Here is a 25,847-nt window from a genome sequence, read left to right as displayed (position 1 = left end):
TCTGATCTACACAACCTCTACCCGTCCTAAATCCACACTGTTCCTCACCAATTACTCCTTCTGTTCCTCTCCTAATCCTCTCAATTATGATTCTCCCATAAGCCTTCCCTACTACACTCAACAGGCTAATCCCTCTGAAATTACTACATTCACACTTGTCCCCTTTTCCCTTGTAAAGAGGAACTATACAGGCACTACTCCAGTCCTCCGGTACTTTACCCTCTCTCCAGCAAACATTAAATAATCTCACCAACCAGTCCACCATCACTGAACCTCCCTTTTTCAGACATTCTGCATGACATCCATCCAGACCAGGTGCCTTACCTGCTTTCATCATCTTTACAACTGCCTTCACCTCATCCTTCCTTATTTCTCCTCCGTTCTCCTCACTCATCACTCTCATTTTCTTCGTATTTCCCACTGCAGCTATCTTTCCTTCCCTATCCTCCTTCACATTTAGCAACTCCCTAAAATATTCTGCCCATCTTCCCCTCACTGCCATCTCTTCCATTATCAACTCTCCATCTGTACCTTTTACCTTTTCTTCCCTACTTGATTCGCCTCCTCTTCCTCTCTTAATTTCTTTCCAAAACATCTTTTTATTACTTTCAAAATTTTCTGTCATACTCCTACCCCATTTCACATCTGCTCTCCTCTTTGCCTCCTTTACCTTTTGCTTTACTTCTCTTTTCTTTTCTTTGTACGTCTCATATGACTCCCCTGTCCTCTTTTGTAACCAATCTGTGAATGCTCGCTTCTTCTCTTCTACAACCTTCTTTGTTTCCTCATCCCACCATTCACTACCCTTTCTTCTATTTCCCCCTGTCCTTCTTGTTCCACACACCATCCTTGCACACTTTAAGACTCCCTCCTTGAACCATCCCCATTCCTCCTCCACACCCATCTCTGCTCCATCCTTTACTCCCTCCCACTCCTCCTTCAGCTTCTTTTCGTACTCCTTCTCCTTTTCCTTTTCATTCAAGGAGTTCACTCTAAGAACCTCCCTACCTTTTGTCCCTTTCCTCCTTCTCCATCTATCCTCCACTCTCAACTTACCTTCCACCAAAAAATGATCTGATATTCCCCCACCTTCTCCCCTTAGCACATGTACATCCTTAACTCTTCCTATCATAATCCTATTTACCACTACATAATCCATTAGCGCTCTATCTACCACCCTTCCCTCCACCACCCTCTCCCATGTGTACTTATGCTTGACTTTCTTCCGAAACACTGTATTTGCTATCATCAACTCTCTTTCTAGACACATTTCCACCATCAACTCTCCACTACGATTCTTTCCTGGAACTCCACACTTCCCAACCACTCCATCGATTGGACCATTTCCCACTCTAGCATTAAGGTCTCCCAGTACTATTACATTGACATTTCTTCCTAAACCCTCTATGCACTCATTTAAATCTATCCAAAAGGCCTCCCTTTCTTCCATGCTCTTCTCACTGCCCGGCCCATATGCACTTACAAAGACCCACATCTCCTTTCCCAGTTTCACCTTCATCCACATTATCCTTGAGGAAACCTCCTTCCACTCCACTACCCCTTTACCTATCTCCTCACTTACAAGAATAGCCACCCCTTCCCTCCCTCGCCCTCTCTTCACTCCTGATAACCTCCCACTTACACTCCCAAACATACACTCACCCTTCCCTTTCAACTTAGTTTCACTCAAAGCCAACACATCCAACTTTCTTCTCACAAACATACTACCTATCTCTTCCCTTTTACTCTCATCTGTACCACATCCACGCACATTAAAAGACCCAAACCTTAGGGTGCTGGCCCGAGGCCCGCCAGCACCCCTTATGTCTTCACTTTTGTCTTTAGGATGTGTGCCCCGTGGGGCTACAGGGAGAAGGATGCCTAGTCCCTCTCCCCGTCCCTTTCTTCTCGCCTCTTACGATCCAAGTGGGAAAACTTGAGAAAGGTGCTTTATGTAATAATAGTCAGTGGTCCAAGGAATAGTAGGTAAATTCATGTAATGGAATTGTTGTAATTTAAACAAAAATTGTGCTCAGATTTGTGATATTTGTTGTAATATTGATATTCCTAGTTGTAATAGCAAGTTAGAAAGGAGTTATTTAGTTAGGTTGCTAATGTTATAATATTTTCTTTTAGTTTCAATAAATGTTGGTAGCCTGTGTAGATCTTAATAGGTATGCTGAGTTAGTGCATAATGCCTTTTCCCAATGCATAATTCTGTTTTTTATGTGTAGACAAATACCATTTTAAATTCTGTATATACAGCTAAAAAAGAAATGTATAAAATATATTATTTTTATTCATAAATTAGGATTTATTCTAATTCATATAAGTGACTTAATTTTATTTCCAGCATGTTAGTGGGAAGCCCTTGTATAAAGACGGTAGAACAGTTGTCAGTATTTACATTAAATATGGTAGCAGCCTTCTTAACTATGAATAGGCTAATTACTATTCAGACAGCTTTTATTTATGAAAGATTAGGATAATTCCATGCATTGGAAGGGAAAATGTGTAAGTAATATTTGATTTCTTAATTTCACTGAAAATTTGTGGCATATATATTTTACGTGGGATCTACAGCAATTTGCTTTAGATTAAAGGGGATATTCAAATAAATACACTGACTTGTTTCAAGATACCTTAAGTCGCATGTCTCCCTTTCAGAATTGATTGCTTTTGCACTCTTCAAAGAGTTCAGAACAGGAAGGTTTAGTGTATGAAATATCTTAGAAAAGAATGGGAAAGTGTAATATATGCATTAGCTTTATAAAGAGCTACAAGATTTTCCTGATAGTTTTGCAGCATTTAAAAAAGAGATGCATAAGGAGGCAAGTTGATACCAATTGTTGTGGAACACAAATGAGCATGATGTTCTGTGATTTTTTTTCTGGACTCACTGATACTGTAGATTTTCTGTTTAGAATAAGATGTAGGAAATGAAATGCCCTGTAAATGTATTAGAAGTCGGTCGGTTTGAAATAATTGCATGTTACCATTCCGAAACAATTCCTGTATCCCCATGATTATCTTGTATATCTTCGTTTGCTGATAAGGAATGCTAATCAGTAGTACTCTTTAAAGACTCCCATAAACACTTGAGTACTAAGCATTGTGTATATACGTGTAAGCGAAGCTCTAGAAGCTGGTCTTGGAGTATCACTGTTTATGTTATTGATTGGTGTTTACATTGCACAGGTGATGATTGGCAATGGGTGACTCTAGGCGCCTTGCCATAGGAGTCATTGTGCTCTTGTTGGTGGATGTGATATGGGTTGCCTCTTCAGAACTCACAAAAGTAAGGTGTATAACATTTTGTATGGTATTATGGTGTTAAAGTTATTGGCAACATGATAATCACTGGTCACTGCATGTTTTTTATTCGTATTATTTTATTCTGTATTGCAGTACATCTTTGAAAATTGTGGATTTGACAAGCCTTTCTTCAGTACATATTTAAAGACAAGTATGTTCTCCCTATATCTTTTGAGGTTTTTATTTTGGGCACCATGGAGGCGGCAGTGTATTCACTCTCCCCCAAATTTATATCAGGTATGTACAATCAACAGAAATTTATATTTGCGCTTATATAACTATTTTGAATAGAAATAATGCTGTACACTTATCATAGTGCAGTATCTTTAGCTTAAAAAGTGAAGATTTGTACATAGTACTATGCATAAAAGCTAGAGAATTATTGAATAAAGTATCTTACTTTTTCATAGTATCAAAACTACTTTCAGTGATCTTTCTAGGAAGTTATGTAATTTTACTATTAATTTATTCTTTGTTTTGTCAGGCTGTTAATATTGGTCCTGAAGAGGGTGAACAAGGGGAAAGAAGATTGGTAAGCCAAATAGAAGCCAAGTTTTCTGTTTTAAAGATGTATTAACTGTGGCTTGGGTTTTCTGTTTGTGATTTAATCCTTGCATGTTTCAAATAGTGTAATTTTATCAGCCATCACTTCTGTAATGTTGCTTATGTTTTAGAAAAGAGATAGAAAATTGGTAAGCATATATGAATATGATCATTGCTATTTGTTGTCCACTGGCAATTTGTTCTGTAGTGTGGACTTGTGTTTTATGTGATGTGCTAGTAAACATGTCTTTATTTTGAAGATTGTGGGGCCTAAGTCATTTATTTCTCACTTGGATATTTTTCTTAATAAAATTATAAATCTTCAATATCTCAGGAGTATGTATAGTGCATATTCATTCTAAAGATTCTTAAACACTCTTATTACAAGTATATAAGATTCAATCTTTGAAATTGTCATTTTATTGCATGATATCTACACTAGTATTTATTAACAAAAGAAACTAAACTTATCCATATTTTGAATGACATAATTGTACTTGGTTATTGACATGAATGAATTTTTGTAAATGGCTAGAATAGTGATCTTTACTACCCAAAGAATTTCATATACCCTGTGATCTCTCTTGACAACATATTTTTATCCAAATGTTTTCCAGAAATATAGATTTTTGTACAGATATCAAAACAGCGTCAGATTCTTAACATGCACACAAATACATAATACATGTCTAAAGGATGTCAAGAAATATAGCCAGTGTGGTTTTTGCTTAATGTGTAAGGGATTTTTCTGTAATGCTGCTGTCTGGAGGACTTTAGTGGAGTAGGAAGTTTAGTGACTGGTCTTGAAGTAGTTGTTTTGTGGAAAGAAGACAGGGAAGATATAGAAAATGGAATACAAAGGATGGCAACTAAAATTATTTTAACCTAGCCAACAAATCAAAAAAGGAAAGATTATTATCCATACTGGAAGAGAAGAGGTATTGTGACTGTAGTCTTGGAACTATGAATGATGTGGACAGATTGACAAAGATCAATAAGTATGGGAGAAAATACACCAAGGAACCTAAGAAAATTAAATGTTTGAAGGACATTAAGAAATACAATATTTGTGGAATAGATTAGAAGAAACATTCCCAATTAGATAATTTACTGATAAATGAATTTAAAGCAAACTTTGGTAAGTGGATAGACACAGAGATGGGACCCCACAAATGTAACTCCTATCTTGTACATTACAATTAATGTACTACCTTTTTTTCTCTCTCTCTCTCTTTTGAGTTTACATCTCCAACATAGCTCTTATCCAGTGCTTTACCATTAATATAGAAAAAGAAAAAAAATTCCTCTTTCTCTCTCTCTCTCTTTCTCTTTCTTACTCTTTCTCTTGTTTTCTCCCTCTTGTTTTCTCACACTGACTTTCTCTTTTTCTCTCTATTTCTTATTCTCTCTCCCTCTCTCTCTATCTCTCTCTATCTCTCTCTCTCCTCTCCCTCCCTCCCTCTCTCTGTCTCTCCCCTCTCTCTCTCTCTCCCTCTCCCTCCCTCTCTCTCTCTCCCTCTCTTTCCCCCCCTCTCTCTCTGTATTTCTCTTTTTCTTTCTTTCTCTCTCTAACATCTTATCTTATGCTTTCTCTTCCCTGATCTATTGACATATCATGTGCATGTTCTTGTCACCCCATTCATCCACCTTATTCCAGATCCTCTCAGGCTCACTTCATTTAGTTCTGTTGTCCACTGTCTTTGGAAGTCGTTCTTTATTCATCTTCAAGATTGTGAGAATAAACACCTTGTGAGATCGAAACCTTTATTAGTACTACGTTTCGCTTGTTACAGCTTTTTCAAGTACAGACATGACACACACTCTGAGCACATATAAGCCAACAGGGAAGGAACTGGGAGAGGTTATCAGGGAGGACAGTTTGTTGAAGTGGACTAAGGGGGACATTTCATACATTTATTTAATGCGGGTAACAGATGGATTATAGGAGGGGCGATGTTAAACATGCCTCTGTTCTGCTCAATGGTTTTGAAGCTTTGAATGGCGGCCGCTTCGAAGAAGTTCTGCGTTATCCCAATCCATATATTTTAATTTATGAAAAACCTCCTTTATGTGCCTAAACTCGTCCTCTAAGAATTCAGGGCTACAAATTCTGAGAGCTCTGAGGTAGAAACCTATGACTACACCTTTTTTAATACTGAGGTCATGGTGGGATAGGAAGTGAGTCAAATCGTCCTTATTGGTTGGTTTCCTGTAGACTGTAAATTTTAAAAAATTATCATGTTTGATAATAAGGGTATCCAAAAATGGAAGGGAATCGTTAATTTCTTCCTCCAAGGTGAACTGGATGGATGACTCAACCTCGTTCAGGGCCGCTTGGAGTTTGGGGATGTCAAACCGTCTGGGGGAAATTAATAGTATGTCATCCACATAGCGAAGCCATACTACGTTGCCAGGAACGATATCTGAGAAAGGCCCTGCTTCTAAAAATTCCATGAACAGGTTGGCAAGGACAGCGCTCAAAGGAGAGCCCATGGCCATGCCAAAACTTTGGTGAAAATACTGGTCCTGGAATTTGAAGTAATTAAATTGGACACAAAGCTGTACTAAATCCACAAAGTCATTGGGGGGAATAGGGAGGTCAGTGTGGGAACTAGTGATTTTAGCCCTAAGGAGGTCAATCGCTTTAAGGGTCCGAGACAAATGTTTGGCCAGCGCACCTGCCAGTTTGTGTGGCGCACTCCCGATCCCTGATAATTGGTCTCATGGGTATATTGGGCGTTTCTGATTTCCTAAGAATCCTCCTGGCTGCCTTAAGGAAGTTACTTGTCTCGACGTCCACTTTCGCCTGGGTGACTTTGGTGTAAGTATTTTCATCGCTGAGGAGGTCAGTCATCTTATGTAGGTAGGACGATGCGTCCATCACCACCACTCCTCCACCTTTGTCCGCGGTGGTGATCCTGACGGCGGGGTCCTTGGCGAGTGCCTCCAACGCTCGAAAGTATCTCTTGGGTAAAGTAGGATTGGGAGGGTCGCAAAGTGCCGAGGTTAGTAGTCCTTGTATGTAGCCCTGCTGGAATTCGCTGTCTTTGTACCTGTAGTTCTTCGTGACGAGGTCGATGTTCTGGTTAGGTTTCGGGATGCGAATTTAAGTCCCAAGCTGAGCACTTCAGTTTCGAAGTCGGACAGCGGCCTGCTGGAGCACATAGACTGGACCAACACTTTGGCCCATCCCATGAAAAAGTTTTCTTCCAACACCTGTTCTCTGCCTCTGCCACATTTCTGTCTCAAACCATTCTCAAAACATTTGTCATACTTCTCAAACCTTTCATTGCTAAAGCATCCTGTCTCCTCATTTTGGCCTCTCATACATTCCAATTATCAGCTCCATAGCACCATGAGTACAGTCACTCCTTTGTATAGCTTTCTTATTGTTTTCATTCCCAAACATCTACTATCCTCATCCTTTTCATTCCACCCAGACATTTACTCATTTTCTTTACTCTGTAATTCACTGCATCTTGTGACCCCAGATACATAAAACTGCTTCTTCAACATGAATCACTTGAAATGGCAGTTGTTCAAGCAGTTTCCAGAACTTTAATCCTTTTAGCTTTGTAGATGTCTCTGTAGGTTTTGTGTTGGTCAACACTAGACAAATTTGTTTATCTAAAAGATTTGACAAAATTGAACCTTGATTGATTAAGACTCGGTGTTACTCAGTTGAGTAAAATTGTCTAGCATGAGAACAAAATCTTTATTACATCACTAGGTTGAAGAAATCAAAAGTAAATTCACTTTGAACAGCCAGATTATATAACATCAGACAAAAAATGGGGATTCACTTATGTGTTTGACTGTACTACCATGTGGGACATCCTGAACACTTACTTGTTTTTACTTGACTGTATGTAACCATTGTTTTAGTCTTCATATATAATCTCGATAGTGAGTTATGTGATACTAGACAAATGAATGTTTAAACTTTATTAGAAAATTGTTGTATTCACTTATTGAATATAAATGAAAAAATAGTGGAAAGAAGTGTAAACTTTTGAACACTGCCTTGGGTGTTTCAGGATGGGGAAGGTAGCAGTGTTGCGGGTCATCCCATCTTCACAATTGATCAAGTTTCCAATCATCTGGCTTTTGACTCCTCACCAGGAATTGTCCTTACTCGCTCAGTGCAGTGGCACATTTTGCCAGTTCACAACCAAAGTAGGACAGGCATGGTGGTGGTGGTGGAGGAATGTAGCAGGAAGGTTACAGACACAGCTCAGGACAATAGTTCTTCCCTGAGGTCCTCAATAAATCCACCTGAGGGAGCCACAGCAACGTCTTATCCTGCTGAGGTTTATTATATTTAGTTTTATTATCACAAATTTGTTTCCTTTCTCATGCTTCGCCACTTTGCTTTTTAGGTAGTGGATAATAATGAGAATTGTTGGCTCAAGTTTCACTGACTGAAAACCTATAGCCTCACAGGCTGGTGATTGCCCATGGACCTTCTCATAGATCTCTCTGGGAAGAAACTTTGGACTGTTGTCTATGTTGTGCAATTGTAGGACTGCTTGTCTGTCACTGGTGTATAGGAGCTGAGGAGCAGTGATCAGCTGTCAGCTGTCTGAACATGAAAACTGAAGGAAATGTAATCAAAGTTGGTATAGAGATCTTCAGTTTAGTTCAGAGACCAAGGGTCAACCTCCCCCCCCCCTTGGACTGCACCTCCAGATAGAGGTGTAGACAAGTTTTAAAGATGGGCACCATGGAGATAGTTCTCTCTGACATCCATCTTGCAGGTCCACCACTTGCTGGTCATATAACAACTAATTGGTTGACTTAATTTTTTTGTGGATGACCTCTATGCAAATTTTCTACCTGAAGTAAGCAATGGAGAAAGTTAGATTTGTCATACATGAAATGAATAATGGCAATGGTTTGGTCTGTCATAGGAACATTGTAAGCTGAAATAAGTGATTAAGATTATATTCACTATTTACTTCCACATTGATGAGATTAGTGATAGGTGCTTACAAGTAGTGGTCCTACGAGATGAATATGAAAGAGAATTGTCTTCCCACCACTCGTCTTCAAGTCCCATCAATGCCTATACCTCCATCTGGAGGTGCAGCCCTGAAAAGCTAGTTCTCAGTCAATAGACCAGCTCCAACATCTCTTTTGTACTTTGATTATTTTCCCCCATTTTTTGTGCCCAAGGAGAGCTGACAACCAGCAACTGCTCCCCTCATCTTCTGTACATCAGTTGTTAAGATAAAAACAAACCCAGACTAATGCAGCACAGGCAACAGTCCAGCATTTCTTTCCAAATAGATCTGAGGTAGAGTCACAAGACCATTGCATGCTGTTGTGGGGCTACAGGTATCCAGTTGGTGGAACTAGAGGCAACAATTATTATTATCATTCCACAAAGTTCTTGTAGCATTTTCTTTTACTATATTATTTTATAAGTTCTTGTGTTTCTTAATATGTGGTACTTTTAGGTGGATCATTTTACTTATTTGATACAGAGTGAGCCACGGTATGTGCCCCTTAAGTCTCCAGATCATGAGAAGAGTTCTGATGCAGAATCCGATGACAGCTCTATCCGCTCAGTACGCTTCAGCTCGCTAACTGAGGTACTTTTTTTGTATGAGTATTACATGTTTCATATTGGCTGCATGTTAAAGTGGCTCAGTAGCATGCAGCTGATACTTTAGGGTCTATATGGGGCACCCCTATAGACTAGAGCCACACATCATTTTGTCAGTGGTCAAAGAAATCTCTATTCATAGAGAAATTATCATACTTTATTATACTGCGACTGTCCCTCCATTATGCTGTCCCCCACCCCTTGTTATTGTCTTGTACCATTTCTCTGAATATTCATTTCCTTTTTTCACCTAACCCTGTGCTGGGGGAAAAGAATACTGCCACCAAGTCTTCCCACTTGAGTCATACAAGGCAAAAAAAAAAAAAAAAACGGGACAGAGATTAGGACTAGGCATCCTTCTCCTTGTAGCCCCAAAGGGGACATTCCTAAAAAAGTAAAGGCATAGGAAGGTCTAGGAGTTTACCAACCAATACCCTAAGGTTTGGGTCTTTTAATGTGCATGGAGGTGGTACAGATCAGAGTAAAAGGGAAGAGATAGGCAGTATGTTTGTGAGAAATAAGATGGATGTTGGCACTGAGTGAAACCAAGTTGAGAGGGAGGGCCGAGTGTGAGTATGGGAATGTAGTTGGAAGGTTCTCAGGAGTGAAGAGAGGACAAATGAGAAAATATAGGTAAGTGTGTAGTGGAGTGGAAGGAGAAGAGGTTTCTTCAAGGTTAATGTGGATGAAGGTGAAACTGGGAAGGGAGATGTGGGTTTTTGTAAGTGCATATGGGCCTGGTAGTGAGATGAGTGTAGAGGAAAGGGAAGCTTTTTTGGACGGATTTAAATGAGTGCATAGAGAGATTAGGGAAAAATGTCAATGTAGTTGTATTGGGAGACCTTAATGCTAGGGTAGGAAATGAACCAATAGATGGAGTGGTTGGGAAGTGTGGAGTTCCAGGAAAAAATCATAGTGGAGAGTTGATGGTGGAGATGTGTCTAGAGAGTTGATGGTAGCAAATACAGTGTTTAGGAAGAAAGTCAAGCATAAGTACACATGGGAGAGGGTGGTGGATGGAAGGGTGGTAGATAGAGCATTAATGGACTATATAGTGGTAACCAGGAGTATAGTAGGAAGAGTTAAGAATGTACATGTTCTAAGAGGAGAGAGTGGGGGAATTCAGATAATTTTTTGGTGGAAGGTATGTTGAGAGTGAAGGATAGATGGAGAAAGAGGAAAAGGACAGAAGGTAAGGAGGTGCTTAGAGTGAACTGCTTAAATGAGAAAGAAAAGGAGGAGTCCAAGAAGTAGCTGAGAGAGGAATGGGAGGGAGTGAAGGATAAAGTAGAGGCTGGACGACCGTGTTGTGAACAGCTGCCCAGGATGTAACACTTCACCCCATACCATACAACACATAATGGAAGACTGCATTATACACAATCATGCACGCAAACAACACAACATACACTCTATAAAGGATTTGTGGGAAAACCCAGTTTCGGCTGTGGCCTTCCTTGGGGAGACGGGACTGCTCGGACAGACAGTCTAGGGAACGACAACAACAACAACAACAACTAGGAATGGGGATGGTTCAAGGAGGAAGTCACAAGGTGTACAAAGAATCTGTGTGGAACAAGGAGGATGGGAGGAAATAGAAGGAAGGGTAGTGAGTGGTGGGATGAGGAAACAAAGAAGGTTGTACAAGAGAAGAAGCAAGCTTTCATAGATTGGGTACAAAATAGGATGAGGGAATGATATGAGAGGTACAAAGAAAAGAAAAGAGAAGTAAAGCATAAGATAAGGGAGGCAAAGAGGAGAGCATATGTGAAGTGGGGTAGGAGTATGACAGAAAATTTTGAAGTAATAAAAAAAAAAATTGGAAAGAAATTAAAAGAGGAAAAGGAGGCGAATCAATTAGAGAAGATAAGGTAAAAGGTGCAGATGGAGAGATGATAATGGAAAAGAAGGCAGTAAGAGGAAGATGGGCAGAGTATTTTAGGGAGTTGCTAAATGTGAAGGAGAACAGGGAGGGAAAGGTAGTTGCAGTGAGAAGCACTAAGAAAATTACCATGATGAGTGAGGAAAATGGAGGAGAAATAAGGAAAGATGAAGTGAAGGCAGTTGTAACAATGATGAGAGCAGGTAAGGCACCTGGGTTGGATGGGTGTCATGCAGAATGTCTGAAAAATGGAGGTACATTCATGGTGGACTAGCTGGTGAGGTTGTTTATGGATTTGGAAAAGGTTTATTGCAGGGTAGACAGGTATGCACTGTGGGAGGTATTGCAGATATATGGGATAAGAGGAAAGCTGTTAAGAGCAGTCAAGAGTTTTTATGAGAGCAGTAGAGCCTGTGTCAGAATCAGAAGTGGAGAGAGTGGGTGGTTTGAGGTATGGGAGGGACTTTGCCAGGGATGTGTTATGTCGCTTTGGCTGTTCAAATTAGACATGGATGGGGTTGGTGTGAGAGGTAAACACAAGGGTAATGGGCCAGGGATTGGAGATATTTAAAGAAAATGGAAAAAAATGGGAGATAAGCCAGTTGTTGTTTGCTGACGAAACTGCACTTGTAGTAGGATCAGAGGAAGGATTAAAGAAGTGTGTGACAAAGTTTGGGAAGGCATGCAAAAGAAGGAAGTTTAAGATAAATGTGGGTAAAAGTAAGGTGATGAGATGTACAAGGGGAGAGGATGGCACCAAATTGGAAGTGAGTATTAAGGGAAAGAGACTGGAAGAAGTGGATAGTTTTAGATACTCGGGTGTGAATGTGATGGGAAAGGGAAGAGTGCAGGTAAAATGTAGATTGAGAGAACCAAGTAAATGCCTTGGGGGATTAAAAAGTGAAGAAAGAATGGTAAAAGGTGTGTGGAAGGCAGAAGTGGAAGGAGGGAACATGAGGGGGTGACCAAGGAGGAGATGGATGGATGGGGTAAAAGGGGCATTGGGAAAGAAGGGAATGTCTGTCAAGGAAGGGAGAAAACAGAAGATATGGGGTGAATGGAGAATGGTTGTGTATAAATGATGCTGTGGTGCATGGAAGGGACTGGGTGGGGGATGGGGAGTGGAGAGAGTATGAGTGAATAATATTTTGACACACCCTGAAGGGATTTCTCCCCGTCTTCTCTTTTTCTGCATAAGGGGACGTGGAGAGGGGGTTGCTGATTAAGTGAAGTGGCCTTGCTGTGGATGTGCTGTGTCTTGCTTCACTGCTTCTGACCCAGGGCAGTGGATGAGGTGGAGGGATGACCCATCATCCAGGAGGAGGCAAGATAAGAGGGAGGGAGGGGATGAATGGGAGTGGAGTATGTGGGGATGGAATGGGTAGGAGTGGATTTTATACCTTTGTGTTTTGGCTACCTCCCTTGTTAGGGGGACATAGCCATTGGTATACAGTGAAACCTCTCATTAACGGACGTTAATTAGCTGTGTTTGCAGTGTTTTTGCTGTTTTTTCAGTGCTTTTGGTGCTGTTGTTTAGTGCGTGCAATCACTAAGCCACCCAAAAACCACTCCAAAACACCAAAAACACAGTGAAAACACGGCAAACGCAGCTAATTAAAGTCCGTTAATGAGAGGTCTCACTGTATGTATCTATATATATTTATAGAACAGTTCTAAAAATCCTTGTTAATCATGTGTTTGAGCACTTAAGTATTTACGGTACTTGATTCATTAATATATATATTTACAGGTTAGGCAGATGTCTGATTCAGAAGCAGTGGAAGCAATGTTGTCGAGGCTCTCCTTTTCAGCATCTGTGAGGGCTGAAGAGTTGGCAAAAGAAGCAGCCAATAAACTATCTGTTAGAGAAGTCATGAAAGTGGCCCTCATATTTTGTATTTTGGTAAGTATATATGGATAGAGGTAGGTACCCACAGAGGATGCATTTATCAGTGCTATCAGGAGTGAGAGCAAGGGAAGCTAAGAAAATGTGGGTGGTTGATGTGAATGAAGTTGTAAAAGCTGATAGTCAGGATGTGAAACAAGTGAAAATGTGTGTGTTAGAAAGTTAGAGAAGAATGTACACAGGCCTCCATTTAATGGATTTTGGAGACAAAAAACAAAAACCAATGACTCAGAATAAATTTTCTGAGTCCCCCACTACACAATTGTGACAAATCAAAAACCTATCTTCACAATCCTTGGTAAATCTGCTGTGTAATTGTAGTAAATATTTTGAATTTATTATATTCATTGGGGATGGAGGGGGGGGTTGCTGATTTAATGAAGTGGCTTTGCTGTGGATGTGCTGTGTCATGCAACACTGCTTCTGGTCAAGACAAGAGCAGTAGGCAAGATGCAGTGATGACCCATCATCCAGGAGGTACCAAGATAAGTGGGAGTGGAGTCAGTTGGGGATGGAATGGGTGAGAGTGGTTTTTATGCCTTTGTTTTTTTGGCTACTTCCCTTGTAAGGGGGAAAGCTTTGGGTATATAGATAAGAGATTTTTTTTTTTTTTTTTTTTTACATATATATATATATATATATATATACACATTTTATTTATTTATTTTATTTTATTTATTCTTATTTCATTTTATTTTATTTATTTATTTTTTTTTTTTTTTTTTTTTTTTTTTCAGTGGTTCATTGGCAACTACACCTACCAGATTTCCTTGAGTGACACAGAAGCTGGAGTGGTCAGTGTCTTGTCATCCACGTCAGGATTGTTTACTCTTATCCTAGCTGCTGTTTTTCCTTCTGCACTAAGTGACAGATTCACTCTCTCCAAATTGTTTACTGTGATCAGCATGATGAGTGGAGTGGTATGTATAAAATGGATAAAGAGAATCCATATACATGTAATTCATCCAGAATTAGGATACTGTTTATAGAAGACCCTTTTGGGATGTATATATTTATCTTTTGTCTCATTACAGACCTTGGTTAGTTTGGAGGATATAAAAATTGAAGGGGATTCGTTACCCCTAGGTGTAGTGTGGGCACTTCTGAGTTCACTTTTATATGCGTGCTATATGGTTTTCTTAAGGAGGAAGGTACCCTCTGAAGACAGAATGGATTTCACCATGTTCTTTGGTAAGTGCACAGGTATATGGTATCTGGTGATCAAGAGTTAGTAGGAATTCTTTTTGCAATTGCTGTTGTAACTTAAAAGAATTGCCAAGATGAGTTGTAGTGTACTCAAGTTCATGGTATTATTGTTAGTAGCAATGTATATATTAAAATTTGCTTTTTTTCTCCCAAAGTATACAAAAATTAGTGTAATAAAGTTCTTTTTTATATCAGATAAATTAAACTGTTAGGTTAGTATAAATCAGTAAGACTCACTTGATTTATTTTGTTGTGATGAAGTGATTGATATCTCACAAATGGCAGTAGTTGGACATTGTTGATATAACAAAGACTTAGCTAAGATGAGCATTCCTCTCCTGCATGGCATCCAGGTTTTGTAGGCTTGTTCAATACCATTATCCTGTGGCCTGGATTTCTTATACTTCATTGGACTGGAGTTGAACCCTTTGAGTTACCGAATCAAGAACAGTTTCTCTACTTATCTGTCAATGGAATAATTGGCACTGTGCTCTCTGAATTGTTATGGCTCTGGTAAGGAATAATGTACTTTAGGAAGGTTTTTATCAATATACTTATAAGTCTTTGGGTGTATAACCCTCCAGAGAATAGTCTTATAGTTGTTAATTTTAATAGAAAATACATAGCAGGGGTTTGTTGAAGTGTAATATTATTGAGATGTAATTGATGAAATATTACTTTTTTAGCATTAATTTAGGACAAAAAGTTAAATAGAAAATTTTAGTTAAAATACTGCCAGCATTTGACTGAAGAATTATTTGTATACATTAAGCATCAAGTAAGTTCAAAGTTCACATACGTAAGAGAGGGATTATGAATGCAAAACTGAAGATGCTGTATAAGCTCACTTGTTTCCCTATAATCAAAGTTGACATACATAGAAATAGACCTCAGTTCAAAGGAAAGATAGTTTGAATCTGAATAGGAGGACTTTCTAAGCTGGAAGGTACCCACTGTGAGTACCATGTTGACAGTAATTAAGGAGATTTAGTAGGTACAGAAAGTCACTTTAGATAAAAGTAGGTTCTTTAGAAAAGTGTACACATTGTTATGAAGAGAAAAATAGATTATAAATATTTGTACTTTTAACAAAATCTGAGAAATATAAGCCAGCTGTCCAGCAGCATTGAAAGAGAAACTATCTTAAATGTGTGAAGTATGTTTCATCGCTTCTGACCCAGGTGGGTGACAGGGATGACCCTTCATCCACAAGAAGCTAATAGATTTTTTAGAGGGAAACAAATGGGTGCTGAGTGGGTGGAGAGTGGTTGCATGTCTTTGCTGGCTACATCCATAGTGAGGAGGAAGAAGCCTTTTGGTATGTAGATAGAAATATGCGTTACGGTGTTTCTTCATAGAACCATTATTTTGAGTTTAAAATTCAAATTTTAGTGACTGATTGCTCTCTTTCCCAGGGGATGTTTTTTGACCTCCTCATTGATGGCCACACTATCCCTGAGTCTGACAATTCCACTAACCATGGTCGTGGACACGTGGGTCAAAGGCGTCCAGTACTCGTGGTCATTTTATGCAGGAGTCGGTCCAATGATGCTCTCTTTCATCGTTGTAACCCTCCTAACACATTATGAGGATTGGGATCCTCTGGCAACCCTTGTGTTGGCTGTTTACAAACGATGCTGGAGGAGAAATAGGATATACAGGTAAGATGTTGTAGAGCTTAGAAGGACATGTCCATGTTATGCATACGACTCCATGTGCAATAAAGGTAGGAAAATTAGGGATGATTATGATTTCTTGAGTCAGGTTTTTTATGTGCACAATATTGGATTCAGAAAAGACTGTACATCAAGTAGTATTATGCTTTATTGAGACCTTGTGACTAGTTGAGGAAGGTTGATAAAAAAGACATGGGTCTTCATCTAAGTTTTTTCCTACAATATGCTTAGTACAGAACTAGTCCTGATTAAACTTCTACCTCAACCCATGTCTTCTTTATCCACCCTAAACTAGTTTTAGTTTGCATGAGGGGACAAGGAGGGAGGGTCACCATGTAAGTGAAGCAGCCCTGATGTGGTTGTGCTGTGTTTTGCTCCATTGCCTCTGAACCAGGACAATGGGCAAGAGATAGGGATAATCCTTCATCTACAACGAGTTAAGATAACAGGAAAACAAGGATTCTGGATGGGAGTGAGTTTGTGCCTTGACATGACTATCTCCCTTATAAAGGGGAAGAAGCCCTTGGTATTTACCTAGTTGTATTTTACGGGACGAGAGCTATGCTCGTAGTGACCCGTTTTTGTATCTCTCCATGTCTAGTTTATTTTTAAAATCGTGTATAGTTTTGGCATTCACTGTTTCTCCGTTCAGTTTGTTCCACACATCAATCACTCTATGTGGGAAGCTATTCTTTTTCAGTTCTCTTCTGTAGCTGTCTTTCTTTAGTTTCTTTTCGTGTCCTCTTATTTCTCTTCAGTTCCACTTTGATAAGTTGTCTCTGTCGAGAATTTCCATCACTTTTATAATTCTGAAAATGGTCAACAAATCGCCTCTTTCTCTTCTCTGTTCCAGTGATGACAGATGTAATTTTTCCAATCTTTGTTCGTATGTCAGGTTTGTCAGTGTAGGCACCATCTTTGTCGATGCTCTTTATACTCTTTCTAACTTTCTTATGTTCTTCTTTGTGCTAGGTGCCCATAGTGTTGCAGCATATTCTAGTTTAGGTCTTATCAGTGTAACAACTATTTTTTAACCATCTCTTCATCTATTTAGTCGAAGGCCACTTTCATCGACCTCAATAAGTTATAAGTCTCTCCAAATAATTTATTGACATGTTTATCAGGTATCAAGTCACTTGAGATGATTACTCCCGGGTCCCTTTCTGAATCAACTTTTTTGACTTCTTTGTTTCCAATTTTGTACTGTCCCGATACTCTATTTCTACTTTTTCCAAATTCCATTATGCTACATTTTTTAATGTTGAAATTCATCTCGCTTTTCCAACTCCATTCCCATATTTTGTCTAGGTCTTCTTGTAGCAACATGCAATCTTCTTCTGTTCTTACTCTCTTAAGTAATTTGGCATCGTCAGCAAAGAAGTTCATATAACAGTTTACTCCCTCATCCATATCATTTATATATATGGTAAACATTAAAGGAGCCAGTACAGAGCCTTGTGGGATGCCACTTTTCACATCTTCCCTGTTCGAATTTTTGTCTCTTAAGTACCACACTCATTTTTCTTCCAGATAAGTAATCCTTCATCCATTCCAGCAGTTTACCTTGTATTCCTCCTATTATTTAAATTTTTCTTATTAATTTTTTATGTGGTACTTCGCTGAATGCCTTTTGCAAATCCAAAAATATGCAATCTGCCCAGCCATCTCTTTCTTGTATTATCTCAATTAATCTTGAGTATAAGCAGATTAGGTTTGTGGTGCATGATCTTCCACTTCTAAAGCCAAATTGTTTGGGGTTTATTTTTTTTATTTTCTTCCAAGTGTTTGGTCCATTTGTTTCTAATGACCTTTTCGCATATTTTTGCTACTGTGCTTGTAAGTTTGTGGGATTGTCCCTATTTCCTCCTTTATGTATTAGTTCTATGTTTGAGGGAACGTCCTAGAATGAGGTGGATGGATGGGGTGAAGGGGGCTTTGGTTGGGGAAGAGGAAGGACGGGAGAGGATAGAAGACAGGGGTGAATAGAGAATGGTTGTATATGGATGATGATGTGATGCATGAAGTGGAATGGGTGGGGGGATGGGGGTGAGATAGTATGTGTGAGCAAAATTTGATGCAGCCCAAAGGGATTTCTCCCCATCTTCTCCTTTTATGCATGGGGGGATGGAGAGGGGGGGTCGCTGATTTAATGAAGCGGCCTTGCTGTGGATGTGCTGTGTCTTGCAACACTGCTTCTGACCCAGGGCAGTGGACAAGGTGCAGGGATGACCCGTCATCCAGGAGGTGCTAAGATGAGAGGGAGGGTGGAGGGTAGTGGAGTGTATTTAGGGATGGTATGGGTGGGAATGATTTTATGCCTTTTTCTTTTTGGCTACCTCCCTAGTAAGGGGGAAAAAGCCTTGGTATATGTATGTACTATGCTTGCATCTTTCCAATCTTGTAGCACCTTTCCCTCTTTGAGTGAGAAGTCAAATATCCTGTTCAGTTTATCTGTCAGTTCATCTATACACTCTTTCAGTATCCAATTTGCAATTCCATCTGGTCCATGTGATTTCCTGACATCTAGGTTTTTTATCTGGTCTCTTATTTCTTTTTGTGTTGCCTTTATTTCTTTCATCTTGGGTGATCTTTCTTGTTGTCCATCTTCCCAAGGTTGTGAGCTCTCGATTGTAAAAACAGATCTAAAATGTCTGATCATAACTTCTGCCATCTCTGTGTCATCTATATATTCTTTATCTCCTTCATGTAGTTTCACTATTTCATGTTTATCCTTTAGTTTTTCATTTATATATCCGTAAAAGAGTGTAGGTTGGTCATTACATTTGTCTATAATATCTTTTTCATAATTTCTTTTTTCTTTCCTGCATATATTCACATATTCGTTCCTAAGTTATATATAAGTTTTCCATTTGGATGGTTTTTTTTTTTATCTTTTTTCCATTTTTTCCAGGCTTTGTCCCTCCTGTCTCAACCTCACTACACCTTTCGTTAAACCAACACTTTATGTAAATCTCTTTTTGTTTCTTTTTTGGTACATAATTGTTAATTCCTTCCTTGCACTTTTCTTTGAATATGTTCCATTTGTCTTCCTTCTTTGTTTCCTCTTTAGAGAATTTATCCCAGTTTGTGTATTTGAATTTTTTTCTTAGTTTAACAAAATCTGTTTTGTTGTACATTAATCTTCCCTCTCTGTGTTTGTCATTCCTGTCTACATTGTTCTGTTCTTTTAATTCAAACTCTATTAGTATATGGTCACTCTTTCCAGTTGGTGTTTTATACTCTATTTTGTTCACAATATCTGGTTCAGAAGTTAATATTAAGTCTAGTTTTGACAGTTCCTCATTGTTTCTGTATCTAGTATTTTTCTTAACCCATTGTGTTAGGGTGTATTCGATGGTCATATCTAGTAGAATGTTGCTCCAAAGTTCATCTCCCCCTTTAACTATCATTTCTTCCCAGATTATGTCTTTTGCATTAAAATCACCCATGATTACTATGTTTCCACCCTCTTTCAGTAACTCATTTAGCACAATCATTGTGTCTTCCAATAATTTGGAATATTCCCTGTCCGACCACATGTGTTTTTGGTGGTACGTACACTGCTATAAATTTTCTACTTTTCATCTTTTTGTTAGCAATTTTGATCATAATTAATTCTACATTGCCTTCAATAATCTTTGTCACATTTAGACCCTTTTTGGTGAATATCATGACACCTCACTGCTTTTCTGTTCTATTATTCCCCCAGTGGTTGTACAGACCATGTCCCACTATGCTTGTTGATAGAGGTCCTTTCAATATTGTCTCAACTATTCCCATAATATCAGGTTTTTCTGTTTCTAGAAAGTCATTTAGTTCATTGATTCCATAGATCATGCCATCGATATTTGTATATGCCACTTTTAGTTTCTTATTTTCTTTTCTTTTTTGGTTAAAGTTTCCATTTTTTTTTTATGTACCATGTTTTCATGAGAGTAGTAGAGCTTGTGTCAGGATTAGAAATGGAGAGAGTGAGTGGTTCGAGGTAAAGGTGGGACTTCGTCAAGGATGCGTTATGTCGCCCTGGCTGTTCAACTTATACATGGATGGGGTAGTGCGAGAGGTAAATGCAAGGGTAGTGGGTCAGGGATTGGAGATGGTTAAAGAAAATGGAGAAAAGTGGGAGGTGAGCCAGCTGTTGTTTGCTGACGACACTGCGCTTGTGGCAGGATCGGAGGAGGGACTGAAGAAGTTGGTGACAGAGTTTGGGAGAGTATGTGATAGAAGAAAGCTAAAGATAAATGTGGGTAAAAATAAGGTGATGAGATGTACAAGGGGTGAAAGTGGCAGTAGACTGGAAGTGAGCATTAACCCCTTCCATACGGTGCCGCCTACGTAGGCGGCATGAGGAGCAAGTGGATACGCGAGGCTGCCATATCGGCGTCTTTATTATATTTATTATAGTTGCCCCTGCATAATGACATACTCTCTAAACTGTATTCATCACATTTTCTATGGTTATCAAAATTCACGGGTTAAAGAGAGAACGATCGATATAAGCGGTGACTATTTTTTATGATGCGAGTATTATGACGAAACATCGTACGTCTTGTAGCTAATGCTGCCCGCGAGATTTTGGCCCGTAGTGAAGTGGTTAAGGGAGAGCGACTGGAGGAAGTGGATAGTTTTAGATACTTGGTGCAAATGTGGCAGGAAAAGGTGGAGTGAAGGTGGAGGTAAAATGTAGATTGAGAGAAGCAAGTAAATACCTTGGTGAATTAAAAAGTGTAATGAGGAATAGACATTTGAGAATGGATGCTAAGAGGAGACTATGAAGGAGTGATTGTGCCAACAGCACTGTATGGGTCGGAAACATGGAACATAAGAGAGGAAGAGAGAAGGAGTTTGAATGTGTTTGAGATGAGGTGTCTGAGAAGTATGATGGGGGTTACTAGGCTAGATAGAGTGAGAAATGAGGAGGTGAGGAGAAGAACGGGGGTGGAAAGGGAGCTGGGAGATAGGGTTGATGAAAGAATATTAGGATGGTTTGGACACATGGAAAGAATGAGTGAAGAAAGACTAGTAAAAGAGGTATGGAAGGCAGATGTGGAGGGAGTGAACATGAGGGGACGTCCTAGGATGAGGTGGATGGATGGAGTGAAGGGGGCTTTGGGGAAGAGGGGAATGTCTGTTGAGGAAGGACGGGAGAGGACAGAAGACAGGGGTGAATAGAGAATGGTTGTATATGGATGATGTTGTGATTCCATGAGGTGGAATGGGGGGTGAGGTAGTATGTGTGAGCAAAATTTGACACAGCCCGAAGGGATTTCTCCCTGTCTTCTCCTTTTATGCATTGGGGGGACGGAGAGGGTGGTCGCCATTTAATGAAGTGGCCTTGATGTGGATGTGCTGTGTCTTGCAATACTGCTTCTGACCCAGGGCAGTGGACAAGGTGCAGGGAAGACCCGTCATCCAGGAGGTGCTAAGATATGAAGGAGGGTGGAGGGGTGTGGAGTGTATTCTGGGATGGAATGGGTGGAAATGATTTTATGCCTTTCCCTTTTTGGCTACCTCCCTTGTAAGGGGGAAAAAGCCTTGGTATATGTATGTATGTTTTTTCTCATCACTCAATTCCTTTTTTATCCATAAATTTTTGTAGTTTTTACTTTTTGCTAGTTTTCCTACATTTGTTAATAGTTCTTCTGCTATCCTCTGTGAATTAAGTTTTACTTTGAGAGGTTTATTCTTCTCTTCAGCATATTTCCCCATTCTGTAGATTTCTTCTATTCCCATGTCAAGTCCTTGTGGCTCCTCCTGTATTTCTTTTAGTATTTCTGTCAATATATTCTTCTCTTTTTCCCTTTGGAGCCTTATTAGTCCATGTTTCTCTTTGATACCATAGATTACAATATCTTTTTTTTTTTTTTTTTATATTGTCTCTCTTACCCAATATCTTTTTTCTTTTATTACTTCTATCACCGTGGCCTTTGTACTTTCGTTCATTTGTTCTTTGACTATTTCTGTAAATAGTATTTTTTTGTTTTCTTTGTCTTTCATTTGGTTTTTAATTTCCATCATGTTTGATTTTTTTTATATTCTCACTAACTTTGCCTGCCTCTATTAGTATCTTTTCATTAACTTCCCTCAACAAAGTTTCATTTATATTTGTGTCTTCACTTTTCATCTTTTCATTATCATTTTTTACTTTAGCCAGTTCCTTTTTCATTTCTTCCATTTCCCTAATTAATAGTGCATTTTCCTTCCTCAATTCACTCACTTCTTTGTATAATTGGTTATGTTCCCTTTTCCATTCAACAATATCCCTTTTCATTTCAAATATTTCTTGGTTTATTAGTATGCTTTTGAGGTTGATACCTCTTTCTGTTCTGAATTGGAATGACTCGTCTTCATATGTCAATATTACAATTTTTTCTAATCCTAAAGGCATTTCATACTTGCTCATATCTAATCTTCTTTTGTCTTCGTATGTCGGTTTGTCATCCATTTTATCCATTTCCCATCTTTTTATTTTTTATTTTTTTATTCTTGTTAAACTTAAATCACTTTGCTACATCACAGTTCCACTCGTCATTGCCCCCCTTTGATCTGTTTACATCTAGGTAAACTGCCAATTTTTGGTATGTATATACATGTATACATATATATGTATATAGATACATATATATATGTATATATATATATATATATGTGTGTGTGTGTGTGTACAACACGGAATGGGTCCCAGTGATTAGAGATACATTTTAACAACCACAATGCACTTAAATTCTAAGCCATCAAAGGCCGACATGCAGAAATTGAAATGTGGTACTGCCAAGGACTCGAACCCGGCATCCTCATGACAAGTGCGGCAATGACTTACCGACTAGGCTATCAAGGTAGCCTAGTTAGTAAGTCACTGCCGCACTTGTCATGAGGATGTGACTTACCAACTAGGCTATCAACATAGCCTAGTTGGTAGGTCACTGCCACACTTGTCATGAGGATGCCGGGTTCGAGTCCTTGGCAGTACCACATTTCAATTTCTGTATGTCGGCCTTTGATGGCTTAGAATTAAAGTGCATTGTGGTTGTTGATATATATACATATATATATATATATATATATATATATATATATATATATATATGGTTAAAGAAAATTGAGAAAAGTGGGAGGTGAGCCAGCTGCTGTTTGCGGACGACACTGCGCTTGTGGCAGGATCGGAGGAGGGATTGAGGAAGTTGGTGACAGAGTTTGGGGGTAGTGTGTGATAGAAGAAAGCTGAAGATAAATGTGGGTAAAAGTAAGGTGATGAGATGTACAAGGGGTGAAAGTGGCAGTAGACTGGAAGTGAGCATTAAGGGAGAGTGACTGGAGGAAGTGGATAGTTTTAGATACTTGGATGCAAATGTGGGAGGAAAAGGTGGAGTGAAGGTGGAGGTAGAATGTAGATTGAGAGAAGCGAGTAAATGCCTTGGTGGATTGAAGAGTGTAATGAAGAATAGACATTTGGGAATGGATGCTAAGAGGAGACTGTATGAAGAAGTGATTGTGCCAACAGCACTGTATGGGGCAGAAACATGGAACATAAGAGAGGAAGAGAGGAGTTTGAATGTGTTTGAGATGAGGTGTCTGAGAAGTATGATGGGGGTTACTAGGCTAGATAGAGTGAGAAATGAGGAGGTGAGGAGAAGAACGGGGTGGAAAGGGAGTTGGGAGATAGGGTTGATGAGAGAGTATTAGGATGGTTTGGACACATGGAAAGAATGAGTGAAGAAAGACTAGTAAAAGAGGTATGGAAGGCAGATGTGGAGGGAGTGAACATGAGGGGACGTCCTAGGATGAGGTGGATGGATGGGGTGAAGGGGGCTTTGGGGAAGAGGGGAATGTCTGTTGAGGAAGGACGGGAGAGGACAGAAGACGGGTGAATGGAGAATGGTTGTATATGGATGATGTTGTGATTCCATGAGGTGGAATGGATGGGGGGTGAGGTAGCATGTGTGAGAAAAATTTGACGCAGCCTGAAGGGATTTCTCCCCGTCTTCTCCTTTTATGCATGGGGGGACGGAGAGGGGGGGTCGCCGATTTAATGAAGTGGCCTTGCTGTGGATGTGCTGCATCTTGCGACACTGCTTCTGACCCAGGGCAGTGGACAAGGTGCAGGGATGACCTGTCATCCAGGAGGTGCTAAGATAAGAGGGAGGGTGGAGGGGTGTGGAGTGTATTCAGGGATGGAATGGGTGGGAGTGATTTTATGCCTTTTCCTTTTTGGCTACCTCCCTTGTAAGGGGGAAAAAGCCTTGGTATATGTATGTATATATATATATATATATATATATATGTATATATTTGTATATATACAGGGTATATATATATATATATATATATATATATATATATATATATTTGTATAATTAGGATGCAGGTTTTCACTGATACACACTTTGTTAAATACAACAGCATTCTCACAGTTTTTAATTTTCTTTCTAATGTTTTGAATTTTCTAATAATTTGTCTCGTTTCCAGAGGATGGGCAAATACAAGCCAGCCATAGTCTTCCATTTTAATTGATGTTTTGACTACTTGGAGTCATCTTCAGAAAGTTACAAATAAGTCTAACACAGTTTACACAGTTACATGCTAAAAAATTGCAGAAAAGTACAGAGAGCTTGGGATTATATACTGGTTGACCACGGAAAGGGAGGAGGGTGTTCAGGAGGAAGGAGAGAGAGGGGGATTATATACTGGTTGACCACGGAAAGGGAGGAGGGTGTTCAGGAGGAAGGAGAGAGAGGGGGTATGGGTACAATTCGGGTCACCTCATTGGTGACATGCAGAGGGGAAGGAAGATGGGATTTTATCGTAGAACAACCATTGAAAAAAAGGTATACTGGAAATCATATTGGATTGAATATTGATGGTAGGGGCTTGTTCCTTTATGAGGATAGCTTCCACCATTTTCAATTCCTTTAATTTGTTGCATTGTGTAACTACCCTGGTATTATTGACGATGGTCTCCTGATCAATTTCAGCTTGATGGTGTTGTTGATGGAGTTGGATTGCTCCTTGTTGTAAAGTACACTATAAGGGGCACTGTCCTAGCCTCTCGATAGGTGGGAGTTTGGGACATTAAATCAAAGCATCATATGTATATATATATATGTGTGTGTGTGTATTTTTTTTCCTTTTTTCTTTTCTTCCCCATGGACATAAGAGGAATTACTAATTAAGCAATATCTTTCAGCTTGGTGTCAACAGATGGTATTGAGAGAGAAAGTTTAATTGTGAGCGACTCCAGTCATGGGCTTTGTGAAGATGAAGATGAACTCGATATAAATAACATCACTAGTACCAACCATGTGTGAATGACATGTTACAAGGTTAGTCAGTCTTACACTTGCACATATTGTATCATATATATATATATATATATATATATATATATGTGTGTATATATGTATATATATATATATATATATATATATTTGTGTTTGTGTGTGTGTGTATATACCTAATTGTAGGAAAGGAGCAACACTCGTTGGGTCCCATTTCTTATTCTCTAATTTTTTATCAAGCATGCATACATACATATACCAACAGCTTTTTCCTCCTTACAAGGGAGGTAGCCAGTCATATATCCATTCCCACCCATTTCATCCCCACGTATTTCCACTCCCATTCACCACCCCTCCCTCCCTCCCTCTTTTCTTTGGTCCTCATGGATGACAGGTCATCCCTGCATCTCACTGACTGCCCTGGGTCAGAAGCAAT

General features: G+C 39.3%; 1 protein-coding gene across 5 annotated transcripts in view; it reads left to right on the top strand.

Annotated features, from left to right (window-relative positions):
* LOC143028357 (solute carrier family 35 member F5) overlaps positions 1-25,847 on the top strand; it is a 48,390-nt gene that overhangs the window by 10,750 nt on the left and 11,793 nt on the right. For 2 of the 5 annotated variants that reach the window (XM_076190310.1, XM_076190308.1), the window contains exons 2-12: positions 3,199-3,298; positions 3,409-3,552; positions 3,800-3,847; positions 7,896-8,168; positions 9,345-9,452; positions 13,099-13,251; positions 13,992-14,174; positions 14,289-14,445; positions 14,814-14,973; positions 15,876-16,121; positions 25,321-25,456. In XM_076190310.1, coding sequence (XP_076046425.1) covers positions 3,212-3,298; positions 3,409-3,552; positions 3,800-3,847; positions 7,896-8,168; positions 9,345-9,452; positions 13,099-13,251; positions 13,992-14,174; positions 14,289-14,445; positions 14,814-14,973; positions 15,876-16,121; positions 25,321-25,441 — 1,680 coding nt within the window. In that variant the 5' untranslated portion in view covers positions 3,199-3,211 and the 3' untranslated portion in view covers positions 25,442-25,456. Of the gene's footprint in view, positions 1-2,353; positions 2,515-2,667; positions 2,832-3,071; positions 3,299-3,408; positions 3,553-3,799; positions 3,848-7,895; positions 8,169-9,344; positions 9,453-13,098; positions 13,252-13,991; positions 14,175-14,288; positions 14,446-14,813; positions 14,974-15,875; positions 16,122-25,320; positions 25,457-25,847 lie in introns of those variants that run through there. The other 3 variants (XM_076190311.1, XM_076190309.1, XM_076190312.1) reach the window with 3 other exon arrangements.

The sequence above is a fragment of the Oratosquilla oratoria genome, chromosome 9 (genome assembly GCF_046742065.1).
Source record: "Oratosquilla oratoria isolate Oo_2021 chromosome 9, ASM4674206v1, whole genome shotgun sequence".
NCBI classification, from domain to species: Eukaryota; Metazoa; Arthropoda; class Malacostraca; order Stomatopoda; family Squillidae; genus Oratosquilla; species Oratosquilla oratoria.
This window is presented reverse-complemented; position numbering and strand designations above follow the sequence as displayed.